The sequence below is a fragment of the Danio rerio genome, chromosome 10 (genome assembly GCF_049306965.1).
Source record: "Danio rerio strain Tuebingen ecotype United States chromosome 10, GRCz12tu, whole genome shotgun sequence".
In the NCBI taxonomy this organism is placed as follows: domain Eukaryota; kingdom Metazoa; phylum Chordata; class Actinopteri; order Cypriniformes; family Danionidae; genus Danio; species Danio rerio.
This window is the reverse complement of record NC_133185.1, coordinates 9,701,963-9,721,402: the sequence shown is the minus strand read 5'-3', so window position 1 is coordinate 9,721,402 and position 19,440 is coordinate 9,701,963. Positions and strand designations below refer to the sequence as shown.

General features: G+C 39.6%; 1 protein-coding gene across 1 annotated transcript; it reads left to right on the top strand.

The window, feature by feature from the left end:
- Nucleotides 1-708: 708 nt before the first annotated feature.
- cspg4bb (chondroitin sulfate proteoglycan 4bb) lies at nt 709-16,744 on the top strand. Its single transcript, XM_073914407.1, has 7 exons — nt 709-3,815; nt 7,419-7,595; nt 8,036-8,234; nt 8,348-8,479; nt 8,757-8,932; nt 11,247-11,424; nt 11,532-16,744. Exons 1-7 carry the CDS (start codon nt 3,642-3,644, stop codon nt 13,619-13,621), a joined length of 3,126 nt encoding a protein of 1,041 aa, XP_073770508.1. The 5' UTR covers nt 709-3,641; the 3' UTR covers nt 13,622-16,744.
- The last annotated feature ends 2,696 nt before the right edge of the window (nt 16,745-19,440 follow it).

The window sequence follows — 19,440 nt, the reverse complement described above, 5'->3', positions numbered from 1 at the left end:
TCCTACAAGCAATAGCTCCCAGAACCCTCAATGCCTACCTCACAGCATGGAATTCGTTCAAACAATTCCATACCATGCTAGACAACCCATTACACTCAAAATCCTTACCTCATGCATCTACACCCTCTGTAAAGGTTACATTTCCTCCCATACAGCCCGCACCTTAGATGCTATGTTCAATCTAGCATTTTTTGGGGGGTTTCTTAAATGTTCTGAATTAACAGTTACATCCAAATTTAACCCTCTACTCCACCCCACCATCTCAGATCTAGCTTTGCAAGACAGGGAAACTATCTCTTTCCTTATCAAACAAGCAAAACAGATTAATTCCAGAGAGGACACTCTATCCTCATTTTCAATATTCCTTCACCTACACGCCCATTCCAAACCCTCTTAGCCTAGAAAATCTCAAGAGGCTAACCCACTGGCCCCGCTTTTTACTGATGACGCTAACCGTCCAGTATCTCGATTCTGGTTTCAAAAACACCTTAAAGAAATCTTTCGCCTATCAGGTTTTTTCCCAGAGCCCTTTTCCAGCCACTCATTCAGGATTGGCGCAGCCACTACAACGGGCTCTCACACCATCAGATCCAGACCCTTGGTCGCTGGTCTTCTGAAGTTTTCAAATCTTATATACGTCTCAGTAAATACCACCTCAAGAAAGCCCAACAGGCTTTAACCAATCCCCAAGCACCTCCTCACACGGCTCCAACTCAAAAAAAAAAAAAAAAAAAAAAAAAAAAAAAAAAAAAAGGTGTCTAACAGAGCCTCGACTCTCGCAAGAGTCATCCAAACCAAACCCCGCAGAAGCCCAATTGTCCACCCATGGCACCCTTACATGTTTGCCAAGGACTCCCTCAAGGGCCATTGCAGTCAGCATCTTCTGCAATCACCAATAGCTATTTACAGATGCAGACGTTTGTATCCACATGTTCTTTGCGCATTTACTGCGTTTGTACATATGTATTATATTTGTGCTTGTTCCCTTCTTCCAACTTTTCCAAATCTTTTATCCTTATAACCCTACTTTTCAGCCTCTCGTTCCTTTCTTCTCTACACTCCACTCCCAACTAATCTATTTTACACTCTACCTCTAATGATCTTGTTTCTACTGTCTAGACTCTTCAGACACCCGAAGGGGCCCCCTTGAGCTCCAACTCTCGCAGGATTCGGCCATAGCGGCCACAGTCCTTTCTTCTTCACGATGTTACCTATTCTTTTTCCGCCTAGACTCTTTCTCCAAGCTCCAAACCCCGCAGGGGTCCGCTCAAGCTAAAACTTCTTCACTCTACTTCAACTACCTCTCTTCTCCTTATGACTCACCCTCTAGCTCTGACCCCCACAGGGGTCGCTCCGAGCCCCAATCTCTCGCAAGAGTTATCCAAATCCTCTTTCCCACTCACTGATATCTATCTCCTCCTATCCGCAATCTACCCTCAAGCTCTGACCTCCACAAAGGTCGCTCAGAGCTCCAACTCTCACAAGAGTTACTCTCTTCCACTCACTGCTACCTATCTCCCCCTATCTACACTCTACCCCCAAGCTCTGACCTCCACAGAGGTCGCTTCAAGCTCCAACTCTCACAAGAGTTACTCTCTTCCACTCATTGCTCCTCCCAGCTACACTCTACCCTCAAGCTCAAACCTCCGCAGAGGTCACTCCTATCTACACCCTACCCTCAAGCTCAAACCTCCGCAGAGGTCACTCCTATCTACACCCTACCTTCAAGCTCAAACCTCCGCAGAGGTCGCTCCTAGCTACACTCTACCCTCAAGCTCAAACCTCCGCAGAGGTCACTCCTATCTACACTCTACCCTCAAGCTCAAACCTCCGCAGAGGTCACTCCTATCTACACCCTACCTTCAAGCTCAAACCTCCGCAGAGGTCGCTCCTATCTACACCCTACCCTCAAGCTCAAACCTCCGCAGAGGTCACTCCTATCTACACCCTACCTTCAAGCTCAAACCTCCGCAGAGGTCGCTCCTATCTACTCTCTACCCTCAAGCTCTAACCTCCGCAGAGGTCACTCCTATCTACACCCTATCCTCAAGCTCAAACCTCCGCAGAGGTCACTCCTATCTACACCCTACTTTCAAGCTCAAACCTCCGCAGAGGTCGCTCCTATCTACTCCCTACCCTCAAGCTCTAACCTCCGCAGAGGTCACTCCTATCTACACCCTATCCTCAAGCTCAAACCTCCGCAGAGGTCACTCCTATCTACACCCTACCTTCAAGCTCAAACCTCCGCAGAGGTCGCTCCTATCTACACCCTACCTTCAAGCTCAAACCTCCGCAGAGGTCGCTCCTATCTACACCCTACCTTCAAGCTCAAACCTCCGCAGAGGTCGCTCCTATCTACTCCCTACCCTCAAGCTCTAACCTCCGCAGAGGTCACTCCTATCTACACCCTACCCTCAAGCTCTAACCTCCGCAGAGGCTGCTCTAAACTCAAACTCTCACAAAGCTCCATCTTTCGTAAGAGCTACTCTCCTCCACTCTCTGCTCCATACCTTCACTCTACTCTGGCCCCCGCAGGGGTCACTTAGAGCTCCAACTCCCACAAGATTCACTCAAAGTTCTCTTTCACTGCTTCAAACCACCTATTCTCCCCTTCTTCTTAACCCCGAAAACCATGACCCCCGCAGGGGTTCCTTCAAACTCTAACTCCAGCAAGAGTTATTAGAATCCTCTTTTCACCCTTATTAATCCTATCTAATTAATGCCCATGCATTTAACCTCTTTTCTTCTATTATATCCAGCAGCCGGATATAGCTCTAAATTTCCTGCCTTTTGGGGGGTTTTTTCTTCGAATACGCGGCTGCTGTCCCGAGCGATTAATTCTGCATTTTGGGGAGTTCTGAGATCCACCGAGCTCAGGCTCCCTTCTTGCTCTGCCAACGGGAGGAAGCCCCGGGCTCGAGGAGCCCTTGAGCTCGGGGCTCTCTCCCGGGACAGCATGCCAAATAAGCTTTGTAAATCATCAGCTAAGTGTGAACTCTTGAAGTGAAGTTTATTCATAAACTAATTTCGAGAGGATCACGTGCTTATGATTTATCACGTCCAGTCTCGCATTTGCTAATCACTAATCTTCCAATCATATGAGCCCTAAGGCACCATAAATAGTCTAAGTTTCCAGTTCACTTTATCTTCGTTTGGAAGAAACCCCCCTCCTCCCCTATTCTCCTCCTTTACCTGTAATTGGGCGGCACGGCGGTCCAGTGGTTAGCACTGTGAACCACACAGCAAGAATACTGCCGGTTCTAGTTCGATAGGACCGGTGAGTGTTTCTGTGGGGAGTTTGTATGTCCTTCCCGTGTCCGCGTGGGTTTTCCCCGGGCTCTCCGGTTTCCTCCCACCATCCAAAGACATTCAACATACTTAACAATCAAGCTGGTCTAATTCCTTACGTTCCCTTAGCTACAGCGGCAGGGGAGTTCTGAGATCCACCGAGCTCAGGCTCCCTTCTTGCTCTGCCAACGGGAGGAAGCCCCGGGCTCGAGGAGCCCTTGAGCTCGGGGCTCTCTCCCGGGACAGCATGCCAAATAAGCTTTGTAAATCATCAGCTAAGTGTGAACTCTTGAAATGGTCTTATAGTAGTAGTGGACATTATCCCCCTGCACATCCCACTAGAGGTGTCCAATATGACCCTCATAGAGGGTTCCTCTAAAGCTCTCACTCAGAACATTATCAAAGTCGTCAACCAACACTTTCAAGGCCTCCAAATCTTCTATCTTGTAACCGAGGGGCCCCATCATGGTCGAATTGAGCATTCAAGAATCCCTGGTGTACCTATTCCATCTTTCACAAGAGCTCAAGTGAGTTTCACCTTTAAACACTTTTAAGGGGATACTGTATTTCATAAAATGCAAGTCTACAGTTACTGGCAGTTAGAGAGTACTAAAACATAGAGAAAAATCAAAATTAATAACAACTGCTCCTGACAATATTTCGAGGTATTATAAAGTGCAGTCTCTTAAAAGGGCCAGTCATTTTGCTTTAAAAGTCCTCAAAGTGTTACCAGGAGCCATTCATTTGTTTTGCATCAGTCTGCTGCTGCCATTGTCTAATACTGTGTTCACACCAGATGTGGAAGAAGCATCAAGCGCGAGTGATTTACATGTTAAGTCATTGCAAAGGCGCGAATAGACATCCTGCGGCGTGATTAGTGCGAATGATCAGCGCGAGTTCGGGATCGACGTGCTTAACGTACGTATCGCATGTTTTGCGTGAAACGCTCGAGTTCGAAAATCTGAACTTCAGCGGACATTCGTGCCGCATTAACCAATCAGGAGCATGCTCCCATTGGTGGTGATTATAGACCCTTTCACACATACAGAAAGGTTGTATGTGTGAACAGGTCCTTTTTGAAAATACCGGCAAATTCGTTCTGGCTATTTTCCGGAAAGAAAAGTTGTAACATTACCGGCAATTTGCCGGAATGCTGCGCTGTGTGAACGCAGAAGGAAGAATGCCGTAATAAGCGCGTGCACGTCTGCTTTAGCCAATCACAACAGTCAGACGCATTTACGTCCGCGCGGTTTGTGAGAATAAAAACCTTTGAATATTTTTCCAGACACATTAAGCTACTAGAAGTTAGTCAGATCACGTTTATATGTTCTTCTTAATGCCAACTGTGTAAATAATCATCGATGAGATGCTTATGATAAGCCGTTGTTTGTTTACCTTCAAGCTTTGCGTGTGCCTGTGAGCGCCTGCACACGCACATATTATGAACATCTCGACATGCGAAAGTGATCCTGCGAAAGTTGTTCACAATATTGATCATCCACAGAGTTTGTAATTTAGTCAAATGTTTACAAATACAAGCGCAGCCGTTTAAAGCTCATTTGTGGTGAATGATGTCAGAATTTACCGGTATTTTGGAATGGATGTGTGAATGCTCTTTTCCGGAAAATTTCCGTAACGTCCTCGCCTGTGTGAACAGCGCTTTTTTGAATATACCGGTAAAGTCGTTCCGGAAATTTTCCAGATATTTACCGGTATCACTGTGTGAAAGGGGCTTATGATGTAGTGCCTGTTGTTGGTGTCCAAGGGAAAAATCCTCCTGCTTCCATTATCCAGGTTAAGTTTCTGGAGAAGTTTATGAGCTTACAGAGCTGGGTGCACCTCTGAAAGGATCTAGTGGACTCAGACACTGCTCCAAACGAATCGATGTTGTTCAGCCTCCATTAGTGTTGGGCGATACACAAAATTTTTAGATCGCCATATATTATGCCCCTGTGAGATCGTCGATACACGATACTATCGCGTTGGGGCGTGGCAGTGTTACGTTTATATATATATATAATATTTGATTATTATAATTTAACCAAATCTAAAGATATTTAATAACCTTTAATTCAGCAGATTTTTTTACTTATTTAATAACCTACTGCATTTGCATGACGTTTGATCTTGAATAATAATTCAAACCAATGCAAATCACCACGCTCCTACAGCTAAATAGGCGCTGACACTGAAATGATTCAATGTGACAGTGCAGCAAGGGACAGGATTTGAAGGTGACTGGGTTCATGCCGTTATCCTCGGCCTGCGGGACTGCTGCAAAATGGATATAATATACATGGATGAAAGCAAATGAAATTATATTTATCCATGCACAGAAGAAAGGGTAGCCCCTTTCACACATACAGACCTTTCCGGAAAATTGCCGGCAATTTTCCGGAAAGGTTGTATGTGTGAACAGGTCCTTTTTGAAAATACCGGTAAATTCGTTCTGGCTATTTTCCGGAAAGAGAAGTTGTAACGTTACCGGCAATTTGCCGGAATGCTGCGCTGTGTGAATGCAGAAGGAAGATTACCGTAATAAGCGCGTGCACGTCTAGAACGTGCTGACGTGAGACGTCTGCTTTAGCCAATCACAACAGTCAGACGCATTTACGTCCGCGCGGTTTGTGAGAATAAAAACCTTTGAATATTTTTCCAGACACATTTAGCTGCTAGAAGTTAGTCAGATCACGTTTATATGTTCTTCTTTATGCCAACTGTGTAAATAATCATCGATGAGATGCTTATGATAAGCCGTTGTTTGTTTACCTTCAAGCTTTGCGTGTGCCTGTGAAACAGCCTATGAGCGCCAGCACACGCACATATTATGAACATCTCGACATGTGAAAGTGATCCTGCGAAAGTTGTTCACAATATTGATCATCCATAGAGTTTGTAATTTAGTCAAATGTTTACAAATACAAGCGCAGCCGTTTAAAGCTCATTTGTGGTAAATGATGTCAGAATTTACCGGTATTTTGGAATGGATGTGTGAATGCTCTTTTCCGGAAAATTTCCGTAACGTCCTCGCCTGTGTGAACAGCGCTTTTTTCAATATACCGGTAAAGTCGTTCCGGAAATTTTCCAGATATTTACCGGTATCACTGTGTGAAAGGGGCTAATGATGCTCTAAGATTCTTTCAGGAGGGAGGCGGATGGAGGACTTGCCGCACGCATGTGACTATGTGGTGAAGTTTTCCATGTTTTTGTTTAGTTGAGCGCGGTGCAACTTCGATCAGGTCTAATCATCACAAAATTAACCAACAGTGTCACATTTGTATTTGCTAAGATCTAACACAATGTTGCTCTTGGCATAGGCTATGCGTTTATTGTTTTTTGATAAGTTTCATTTTAGACATGACTGCGGCGAGTCGGCAATAGCCTATTGCTCTAATAATAAATAACCTATTTGACCTAAAACTTTTCACTGAGCTCAGTAAAATGTTCTTTGATAAGTTATTAATAAACTGTTCAATAATTTTTTTAGGCCAAAACGAATGGTAAAATACAGATTGTAATTTAATTTAATATAGGCTAGTTTAAATAAATAGAATAAATGTTAATAGCCTATATAAATAAATATAGGCCTAACATATTTTTAAATTAAATAAATAGGTTATTTTCTAAAAAATGCGCATGTCTTTGTTTATCATTCTATCGAATTAAACACAAATAAGACAAGTATGTATATGCCGTGTATTTGATGGAGCAGTCAATGTATGCACTGAAAAAAATAGTCTATAAGCCCCATTAAAACTTAAATAGGCTATTAATAACGGATATAAAAGATAAAAAAAAAAACTTTTTGTGAAAGCAAGAGGGAGTCTTGCGGGACTAATGTTATAAAGGAGTCTCAAATGACCAACGACTGCAACACGTTTTATTCCTGAATATTTGAGCTGCTTTTAGAGTTCTTTCATTTTCTTCCTTGGTTGTTTTATTTTTTATAAATTGTTTTATTGAACTTGTTTGTTAATTAAATCTGGTGTGAACACAGCATAACATTTTATGATATCCCTTAACATATACATTTAATACATTTTATGTATATTAATAAAATATATAATAGTACAAGTGTATTTATAAAATGTATGGTAAATAACCACACTGTATTTTTTGTGTTGCTATAGGCTGAACAAGGGTTCATTTTCTATGTCCATGATGGAAGTGAGACAGTGGCTGATAATTTTACAGTGGTGGCCAATGATACAGATATTCGGAAGCAAAGTTTGCCTTTTGTGGTTTATGTCGACATAACACCCATAAATGATGAATCTCCAATTATAACTGTCAACAGGATTCTCAAGGTAAATGTTTTAAAGTTTACGATAGTATGTACCTTACACATATACAATCTTAGAAATAAAGGCACAAGTGCTTTCACTGTGGCGGTACATACATATTAGTACCTAAAAAAAGTGTACCTTTGAACTGCCTTAACTAATTCAAACCCATCAGTATGTGCAAGCAGATAAATAATAAACAAGTTAACTTTTCAGATGCCCAGTACAGTTTGCTTTACTTGCAGTCCCAAATAAAATTGCTGGAATAATTTAATCATGGAAAGATTATTTCAAAGATTCCTAGTGAAATCAGCTTTATTTGTGAGGAGGCATAGACTTCAAATGCCCAGTTCTACCAGCAGGAGGCTCAGTTAACATGAATTAGCTGCTGCTGTTTAAAAAAGTTAATACAGTAATAATGTTACAGCTCACGCTACATTACAGCATCTCATTTCTTTTATAAGGTATGGGAAGGTTCTGTGACACAAATAACTAATGAAGACCTCAGTGCGGAGGATCCAGATTCTCCTCCTGAGAGCCTAGAATTCATCATCACTCCACCAAATAATGGGCATTTGGCCCTGAAGAATGCCCCCTCTAGGCCAGTTCTGAACTTCACCCAAGAGCATATCAGTCATGGCCAGCTGGTGTTTGTACATAATGGTTAGTTTACCTGATAAATTATCTTTCAGTTGTCAATACGGAACTGCTCATGCAGTTTGAGAACTCGTTTAGCTTTACCTCTCAGTAACTTTGTGATATGTATATTTTGACAGGTGCTATGTCTGGAGGATTTCACTTTCAAGTCAATGATGGTTTGAACTTCGCTCCAAGGCAAATCTTCAGCATTACAGCCCAATCTCTGATCATTAGCTTAGAGAAAAATAAGGAGCTCAGAGTTTTCCCAGGTTTGTTTTTTCAGCCTTTTTCCTGTTGCTTTCTCAACTTAAACCTAAATTGTTCCTTTCTAGTAGAACATATTTTGTTTTCAAAGATAAAACCCTTACATTTGTTGGTAGGAAGTGGATATTTAGGGTGTCTTTCACATGAAGAGGTAGATTAGCCAAAAGACCAGATGCTGTAGCAGACTGCAGCAGCTGGCCCAGCTTGTAGGAAGTGAAGCTTAGACTAGCATACTGTTTTCTGTGTGATATATAGAAATGCATCTCCTGTCTTATTCTACAGGTTCTTCAAAGTTAATTTCGGAAGATGAGCTGCTGATTCTCACAAATGACTATGATGATATTCATGGCAATCGCACCATCATCTACACAGTAACTTCACCTCCAAGATTGGGAAGCCTAATCTGGAAACAAGCAGAAAATTCCACACAAGAAATCTCGACTTTCACCCAGACTATGGTATTATTGAGATCTTTTTTTAGATACTATCTCTGTTTCTCTACTTCTCACAACAGCTTAAGTCACAAAGTCACAAACTTAGAAATCAAAATTTTCATGATTTAAAAAAAAAAAATGTTGACATGAAGAGTTCATTATAGTAAACAAAATTGGTAAGTCTTGTAGCTCAAAACTTACTCAGACTTTAAGCTTTATATTAAAGCCAGTTTGGCATAAAGACATCTGAAAAGGAATCTGCTACTTTGTTAAGCAATAGATCAAGATACAGTAGATCCTTTACAGAAGAAGATCAGTGCCTGCTTCTGCATCTCTTCCAGATTAGCCCACCTATTTATGTGGTAATATGGAAATAGCAAGAGAGTCAAATATAGAGCTATGCAGAAACCAAACAATAAACATGGCTCAGAAAACAAAACAAGATGCTCTGCCATGCCAAGTCCTCCTAGTCCAACATCTGGAAGGAGTGGATAAATGTTATTTTTAATAAATTTTCAGAAGGAAAAACCTGGTCTTTTTAAAAATATATTTTACCGCAGATACATTAAAAATCAAGGCACAATTTGATGTTGGATTTACAAAAAGTTAGAAAACAAAAACAATGTATGTCGACTATACTGGATCTGACTTTAATTTTCCACCGCACGATTGTAACTATTTACCAAACTATTAAACTGCTTTGTCTGTTAATACAAATCGTTTGATGAAATATGAGCAGTGGTTATGTGTCTTTATCTGAAATCACTTCTATGTCCCTCTATAAAGGACGTCAAACGTACATGTAGTTTACATTAGTGGGCACACAACTGTTCTTAATGGAATTAATCTTTAAAGCAATGAAAAGTTTCAAATATACACAAATCATAACAGTGGGAGTTAGGTTAAGGCCCAATTCCAATTCTACACCTTAGCCCTTTCCTTTACCCCTACCTTTGTTTTTGCGCTTTCACGTCAAGGGGTAGGGGTGTCCCAATTCTCTTTAACATGAAAGCGTAGGGCTAAGGGGAAGGGGTGAATAGCCCTTTGAACAAACATTTTTCAGGACCACACTCGAAACCAAAATTTCCCAGAATACATCAGGTACAGAGCGAGGCAGTGGTGCAGTAGGTAGTGCTGTCGCCTCACAGCAAGAAGGTTGCTGGGTTGCTGGTTCAAACCTCGGCTTAGTTGGCGTTTCTGTGTAGAGTTTGCATGTTCTCCCTGCCTTCGCGTGGGTTTCCTCCAGGTGCTCCGGTTTCCCCCACAGTCCCAAGACATGTGGTACAGGTGAATTGGGTAGGGTAAATTGTCTGAAGCGTATGAGTGTGTGTGTGTGGATGTTTCCCAGAGATGGGTTGTGGCTGGAAGGGCATCCGCTGCGTAAAAACTTGCTGGATAAGTTGGCGGTTCATTCCGCTGTGGCGACCCTGGATTAATAAAGGGACTAAGCCAACAAGAAAATAACACCAGCCACAATAGCAACATAGCTAAACCCGGAAGTAAGGAGATCCAAAAAATAGTATTTTTTTGTCTTTATTACATATTTTTACAACAAATAAGCTAATGTTTTAATATATTCATAACCGCGTTCATGTTTTACTGTCATGCTTTTAAAAAACAAAATGCTAAAATAAAAAATGCTAAATTTCACTATCTATAACCCCTAATATTAACTCCTGTATCAAAGTCCCACAACATTGTCACTCAATGACACTTGAATACCCTGTCAGAAATGTCTAGTGGCTGTTAATGCGCTTTTTATAGTGTCTGCTATAATGTTAGTGTTGTTTTCGTATGTTTACATAGATAAAAATGGCCACTGTGTAAATGCGCAGTATAGTTACAAGCTTACTGTCACATTAGATTGTAATAATAACATAATATATGCCTTCAGTGATTTCCTGAAGATACATATCAAAAAATAACACAACTGAAATAACTACAGCAGGCGTGATAGTCTGATCTCAAATGAAGCAAGAGATCGCGATGACATATGATGTTGTGTGCAGGTGCTGTAGTACTGTCCCAATTCCTAGGGGTAAATTTTGAAGCCCTTCCCCTTCAGACTTTTAAGTGCCAAGGGGAAGGGTGTAGGGGTACAAAAATAGAATTGGGATTGGGCCTAAGCCTACAAACAGTAAAGTCTATTAAAATGGAGTGTTCTGAATAGAGGTTTTAAACCAGAAAATAAAATACTTATGTTTACAGTTTTAATGTAAAATTAAAGTTAACGTTAAAGACCAGTACATGGTTTTAAAAAGGCAGTTCATGGCCCATTTAAATGTCATTTATGTGATCATTCTCACTCAAAAACAATCCAAATACTGTTTTATTTCAGGTGAAAGAAAGTGCTGTGCTGTATGCACAGACTAAACCTGTTGCATGGGCTGCTACAGATTCCTTTACCTTCACAGCATCCTGCCCTCCAGCCTTCCTTCAACCTCACACCTTTAATATCCACATCTCTTATGAAAACACTGATCAGGAGCATAGGAGTGCACTGCATGCAAATACAGGTAATTTGTTTTATTTCTGGTAAAATTTATCATCTGCTTAGTTAATTTAATATGATTGCCTTTATGCTATCAATGTTTTTATAAATGCATTCATATTTGTTATTCAGGAGCTGTTGTCGCTGAGGGTAGCAGTGTTCTCATTGATAAATCAAAATTGGATGGCTCCAACCTTTTGGGAATGTTAGATGAAGATGAACGCAATTTCTATGAGGTCTGGTATGAAATCATCTCTCCACCCCACCATGGTACAATTGTTGTAGGGGAAAAGAATCTGACGCATGAAAGACCAAAGTTCTCTCAAATCAACCTCCACAAGCATGGAATCATATATGTGCATGACGACTCGGAGACCACTCATGATAACTTCACTTTTAACGTGTGGCTAAACCCCAAAGGAAAGCTTGCTCAACGTCCCCAGAAAGCAGATAACATGATATCTGAAATATTTAATATTACTGTGACCCCTGTTAATGACCGACCTCCTGTGCTCAAGACAGGATCCCCTAGACTCAAAGTGGTCAAAGGGGACACTGTGATTTTGGACACTGAGAACCTTTACGTGGAGGACCAAGACACTCCACCTGAGGAGATTTACTATACTGTAATCAGCAGGCCTAAAAATGGCTTCCTTGCTTTGGAGGGTCAACTTAACAAGTCTACACTGAATTTCACCCAGGCTGATGTAAATCATGGAAAGGTGCATTTTGTGCAACAAGGGGAACTCTCATCCGGGGTCATTTACTTCAGTATTACTGATGGATTCCACAGACCACTTTACAAGTTGTTCAGCATAGAGGTTGAGAATATCACCATCAGTGTGGTCAACAACACTGGACTGACTCTGTTGCAAGGTCAGACCACAGTGACTTTGACATTTGAGCACCTGGCCGCAGTCACCAACGAGAGGGATGCATCCATTAGATATTTAGTTACCGCCCAACCAAATCATGGGAGTATCATGGTTATGGAAGAGTCTGTCACACACTTTGAGCAAGAGGACTTGCACACCGGCAGAGTATTTTATCACATGACTGATCTATCATCCTCTCAAGACAGCTTTGAGTTCACAGTCTTTACATCTGAGAGTAACCTGACCAACCAGGTGGTAAACATCACAGTCAGGCCACTGATTCACATCGGAGAGCATGTCAGGATCCCAGATGGCATCCCAGTGAAGCTAAGAAAGGACGTCCTGGATGCAACAGAATTGGCTTCCCTTAGTGCTAGCGATCCCATCTTTGAAATCCTTGAGCCACCTAAACATGGCAAACTAGTCAAAGTCACATTTGACCGCGGAGGAGCCCCTCACTCAGTCCAGTCCTTTTCATTTCGGGATGTGGAACAGGGGAGAGTGGCTATTGTAGAAAACATAAACTTCCATGCCATTTATAGCAACACAACAGCAGCCAGGCACAACGTCACAACGGTCCATCCACTTAATGACTCATTTGTTTTCCTTTTGACGGCTGCCAATGTTCAGCCTGCCATGGGCGAGTTTGTGTACTTAGTATTACCATTTGATCCCATTACAGGGAAGCATATACTTTTAGAGCCAACCAAGCTGCCAACTTTCAACATAACAACAAATAATATGTCACCCATGTACCCTCCATCTCATATAGATCCAACAAGTAGACCACACAGGACTGCTTCAAAACTGAAACCTCGAAAGCATTGGGGGAACCACACAAGAAATAGATCTGCGGTTCCACATGTGCCCCGTACCACAATGGGCAAGCTGGACCCCTTCCCAAAAAATACTTTAGTGAGGATGGAATCTTTTCCAAGACCTGCATCTGATCCCCTGCTCATCATCCTGCCACTTCTAGCCTGCCTCCTCCTGATTGTCATTCTTGTGGTTCTCATTCTTGTCTTCCGGCACCGCAGGGAAAAACGGGCACACCCGTCAATGATACAAGGGCTGACAGGGAACCCTGGTGAAGATATTCTAGCCAGAGGCCCATATTTGGGTCAGCCTGAGAGAAGTCTTGCTGTTCCATCAGTTATAGTAACCCCACTCACACCAAGCTGCCCTGACAGCCCTGTTTTAGAAGTACATGATCCTGCCTTGATGCCAGCAATGGAACGATCTGTGTCTCCATTTCTCCTTTGCACATGGAGCCCACTTGACCCTGTTTCTGCCCAGCAATGCTCACCAGCGACACCATCCCTTAAACAAAACCAGCAATGGGTTTGACTCAACTCCTTTTATCACATCCAGATGTTTCTTGAACTAATTTTGTGAACTGTCATTGTGCATGACGAGCCAACTCTTAGCATTACTGGCAGAAGAAATGAAGTTTTATACCACGCATAAGAGAAACCTAAATATCTACTTGTATTTTTGATAGCATTTGGATTTTAATCTTGTGGACTGAAGATCTCCTGACTTTGTATCAAAGGAAAGATGACCAAATAACTTTTTGATGTTGTCCAGTTTTCATCCTGCCACAGCTTAGATATTTTATTGTTTTGTTTCATACGATTGGAAACCATTTTTGTTGTTCCAGGGTCAATGTAATTTGCAATTACATATTCCATTAAATGCTGTCAGGGGAAAATAGCTTGTCAGAGTGCTCAGAGAAATATTCTTTGTACCTCATTTAGCGCACTATTAGTAACTAGGGTACAAAAAATGTACCCTTCTGTGGTAAATAAGGATGTACTCATGCTAGGCACAGTTGCCTAACAAGATTAGCTCTTACACTCACATTGCACTTTGGCATTCTGTGCCTGACACCATGCTTACATCACAAAAAGTTTTTGTTTTGATGAAACGGACAAGCCACAACCCCTGTTCATCAATAAGGTAAGAATAAGACCTATTATCGGGTGTCATGGTGCAGCAGTGGGTAGCATGATCACCTCACAGCAAGAAGGTTGCTGGTTCAAGCCCTAGCTGGGTCAGTTGGCATTTGTGTGTGGAGTTTGATTGTTCTCCCTGTGTTCGTGTGGGTTTTCTCCAGGTGCTCCGGTTTACCCCACAGTCCAAAGAAATGCGCTCTAAGTGAATTGAATAAGCTAAATTGGCCATAGTGTTGGGTTGTGGTTGGAAGGGCATCTGCCGCATAAAACATATGCTGGATAAGTTGGCAATTCATTCTGCTGTGGCGACCCCTGATTAATAAAGGGACTAAGCCGAAAAAAACATTAATGAATAAGAGCTATTAAAACCTAATAATATCAAAAACTCTAAATTAAGTATTTCATCCTGCACCATGAGGGCCTACTACAGATAGATAAGAGAGTATGTATTACGTACCATTAAAAAAAAGTATTGCCTTGTGTATTGTCATATAGGCAGCAATAGCATTATTATTTTTTTTTGAGAACGGTTGCAAGATTGTCTTCTATAGATGTTGGTTTAGCCCCAGCCTAATTAAGCACAGCTTATTAAGGTTTTACTATATTCATACTATAAACTAACTATTACTACAAACATTAGAAAAAAATACACTACAGGGTATGTACATGTATACTGTGTCAAAATCCAACAACTTTCAGACAAGAGCTTGGGCATGGCTCAGAGTTATCATACTAGTCAAAAGAACTGGACTTTTGAGAATAAAATATGTATAGGGATGATTCAGATCATCTAGTGTGAGAACATCCAAAGGTACACTTTTAAAGGAAACTACCCAAGTGATTATAGGTGTTATTTGTTATGCATGTTTTTGTTATAAGCAAGAATTAAAATGGTTATTTCAGTTCAATATATACACAGTAATAAACATAAACCGAAAGAATTTTGATCCAAAATTAAGAGGACAAAAACTACAAGCTAAAGTATTGATATTACGTTTAGGCCTACAGCTAAAGAGAACGTAAATATTCCTTGTATTATATTTATGTTATTACATTGAAGTGCAAGATAAATACTACTTCTACAAGATAATGCCTTATATTTACTTTTATTGTCACAATTACTGTAGACCTAATGTGTTGTAATGGCATGAAATTGAGCAGAGGACTGAAACTACTTGTGGGTAAATTTTAAGGAAGTGTCTAAAATTAAAGTATAGTGCTGACCACAAAAACAGATCCACCCTCATAATACTGCAATAGCAAATTAGCATTTCTAACAAACAAAATTGTGTCAAAAAATACAGCAGAAAAATTGTGTACTGAAAGATAATCTATAAAAATGAATAACCATACATTCAAGATGCTTAGATTGCTTCAATGAACCCACATCTAATATATTTTAGTTGGTAAAAGTGATATAATTTTAACTTATTTATGAATATTTATATGTATTTTTTGGCTGTGTAATAAAGTTAGCCACTATTATGTAAAAATATTGTTATATTTCATTCAATGTATAAATGCACATTATAATAAATACTTGCTTTTTCTACAATCCTTTGTGCACAAGGAACCTTCGATATATGTATCATTCTTTATGGCTCCTGTTATTTAGAAAACAGATGTTGTAGTCCTTTTTTCTCCTTAGTACTGTTTCATGTGCAATATATGTGGGCTTGTTAGTGATCAGGGTGTGGGAATAAATTCTTCATGATTAAGGAGATGAGTATGTGAAAAGAGAAGCAGGCAGTGTGTGGAAAGAGAAGCCTAACTTTAGCTCTTATAAATAATTCAAGTGGAGTGAGAGATGGACAGCTCTGGATTTTCCCTCTAGTAAGCATTCAAACTATACTAATGGTGTGGTCTCCTTCAAGAGGTCACTTGATTGGAAGTCTGTGGCTAGAGCATGTTGATCTTCCTTAAATGGTTGATTATTTTATTCTCTTTTCGTATTTTTTTTCTCTAACCTGTTTTGGTGATGTAACACTTACAAAAAGTAAATTTGCTGATATTTAATTAACTCTGCCTAATACAGTCCACCTTTTTTTTCAGTAGAATTTGAAAGATTTTAGTTGAAATTGTAGAACTTCGAGATTCATAAAATTGTGATTTATTTAAATAAAAAGGCAGGAATTTAATCATTTTAAAGGGGTAGTCCACAGTGTATTGTTAAGGCTTGGTTATGTTTATAAGATGCAAATCAATGTGTGCTCGTGTGTCACTTGTAGAAAAATATTTTATTAGTTATTTTTTTATATATCTTACTTTGATTATATACAGCTACTTTGTTAACATGAAAACGACTGTCATATTTCCTAGTTCCTCTTAAAGGCTCATCCTCAAGAGGCTGTGATTGGTCAGCCAACATAGTGAGTGCTGTGATTTGCGATTTGATCATGCCTCTACAATCATGCGCTTTTGCGCTGTGTAAACAGAGGAGTTGTTAGCCGTATCAGCACACAGCTGAACCTCAAACCTGCTCTCTAAAATAAAATCTGACAAGTGTCTTTCATATACAGATATATTCAGAATAAGCATGTGTAAGTAATATAAAGCGTCATATCTTTTGCAAGTTTGTTATTTGCGATGTAGAATGCATGGAAAGCGGCCACATAGAGAGACACTGCAGCGCTGCTTAAGATCGAGGCTGTTTACAGCTGTTTGACTTATAAATATGAAATTGTAGCTAAATTGTTAGTATTTCCCGTTGTTTACATCCTTGCTTACTTCCTCGCTACAACATACCGTTAATGCTAGTAACTGTGCATGAAATAGATCAATTTTAACAAATAAAATACAGGTTGTGGCTCACAATCCACAGCTTCGTTGGTCGGAGGAGTTTTAGGCGAATCCAGCACTGAACTGAGATTCTGAAAGCTGTCCTTTGTCAAATGTTAGCTATATATATATATATATATATATATATATATATATATATATATATATATATATATATATATATATATATATATATATTATAATTCTCTGGAACATAATTAAAATTGAATTGTAAGCACTTCTCTCTTTGTGTTGTGTTATTTGGAAGCCCAAATACAAAAACAGAAGAAGCTCTGTGAAAATAGCGATTTTTAACATTACAGCGCCTTTGGCCACGCTCTTTCGCTGTGCAGGGTGTATGCGCATGGTGAATTTCCGTAACTTGAAGGGTTAGTGATCTCATTAGCCCAGATGTAGTTTTTGTAGTTCCCAAACATTGTTTGCTATAGGCTTTGCTAAGCTAACTCTGTAAAAGCTAATGTCTCCCTTTGCATAAGTGTATTACTTTCAGAGATGTTGTTCATGTTCACACAGCTAAATTACACATCAACTAAAGTTTAAATAGGACATCGAAGTGGACCACACCTTTAAATTTCTTAAACAGGGCAATTGCTTTGCTTCATAATAAGTTTTAAGTTATAAATTAAGTTAAGCCTGTACCAGAAATAACTGACATCTTTAATATTATTATTAGCACCAAAATTTCAGCTAATGAAATGTATTATGTAACTTAATGTTCTACTGAAAAAAAAAATCAACATATAGGATGGATTGAGGGATGAGGGATTGAAGGATGAGTAAATTAATAGTAATATTAAATTCTGGGTGAAATATTCCATTCAGGACAATTGATAGTGTTGAGTACTGGCAGCCGAAACTTTGCTGAATCAATGTGTTCGCCCTGATGCCATTGGCTGGGGCTTGTTTTTGCGGAATGAACAAGTTCAAATGACATTGGCGAGATTGTGGAATGTCTGAGATGCGATGTTGGGGTTTGTTGGTGCAGAGTGAATAGGCTTTTAGAAAGCAATAAATAAGTAATGAAACATAACTTTTAACCAAATCTATCTACGCAAATCTTGTCTCAAAAAGTTTGCCGTTTAAAATGAGTTTGACTATTATTTAATCTTTAAAAGCCAACAATATTCAAGTTTAAATTCTGTATTCTATTTAAAAAATGCTATTACCCTTTACTTACACAGTAAAAACCAACAAGTTAATGTTTGAGTAAACCGATTGCTACAAACCATTTAAGTTCAAAAACTAATCCTAATGAGTAGTGTAAACTAAATTCCATTTCAGTAAATGAAGCAATTTGATCTCCAACTGAGCACTGTAAAACACAATAAGTTAAGGCAGCTCAAACTGTCTGAGGAAACCGATTGCAACAAACCATTTGAGTTGAGGTATTTAATTAACCCATTATATTCAACACTGAGTTCAAATTTCTTTTCAAATGAGTAGAATTAACTTTCAGTAAACTTTGCGTTAACTACACTCATTTCATTTGATAAAGTTGACTGTTGGAACTTACAGTGTACATACATAACATTACATATACATTAACATAAATATTTTATATATGTTCTTGAAGTAAGACAACATGCTTTACAGCCTATAATCATTTTTTTTATAACTGATTTAATAATTAGAGTCAATATTTTTGTCGAATATTTTATTTAAATTTAGGTCTGTTTTTGTTTTTCTACCACCAATAACGGAATCATCACAGGCCGCCATATGGTCCAGAGTTTGACAACCACAAAACTATTTTTAAGGTTTCACTTCAAGTTTCTTGCTCATACAGCTGTTAAACAGTTGTCAAAAAAGATCTGAACTGAACTGAATAATAAACGTGCCTGTAAACTAGTAACGTGAGTGATCCTCTTTGCCTCGTCTGGAATGTCTACTAGATAAAGAGAGTTCAACCCATGTTTTCTAGGTCATTGTTCTCTGCACTTCTCCTCCAGGGCTGTGAAACTGTGTCTCGTCTTACTCCTGCAAGCTCTTAATGTAAAACAGACCCAGGCCTTTCCCTCAAGAGAAGATCAAGATAAAGGTTAATAAGAGAAAAACTTGCACCAACTTAAAAGGATTGTACTTTACAAAGCAACACAAGCATTCATGTGCATAATTGTCTGTATTTTGTCTGTATTAAAATTCAGTCAAACAAGAGACAAAAATGCCTTCAAGTCTACTCTTATTTAGCATCACCACAAGTCCAAGTTCGTGAAATTAGTCCATTGACAGAGAGCGTTTCAATACAGGCACACAAGTATAAGTAATCTGTGTTGTTTACATCGACTTTTACTACTAAGCCGATTAAAGTGTAAACTTAAAACCGTGGTTACATTTCAAGGGTTTCAGGGTAACTAAAACCAATTATGACTGCTATGCATAATCAGAGATTATAAAGTATTTTACTCAATAATA

Excerpts from the sequence above, each read along its gene's own strand:
- cspg4bb (XM_073914407.1), top strand. The coding sequence starts at position 3,642 with ATGACCCTCATAGAGGGTTCCTCTAAAGCTCTCACTCAGAACATTATC. Across the intron at positions 3,816-7,418 it reads CATCTTTCACAAGAGCTCAA|GCTGAACAAGGGTTCATTTT; the intron begins GTGAGTTTCACC and ends GTGTTGCTATAG. Across the intron at positions 11,425-11,531 it reads TGCACTGCATGCAAATACAG|GAGCTGTTGTCGCTGAGGGT; the intron begins GTAATTTGTTTT and ends TTTGTTATTCAG.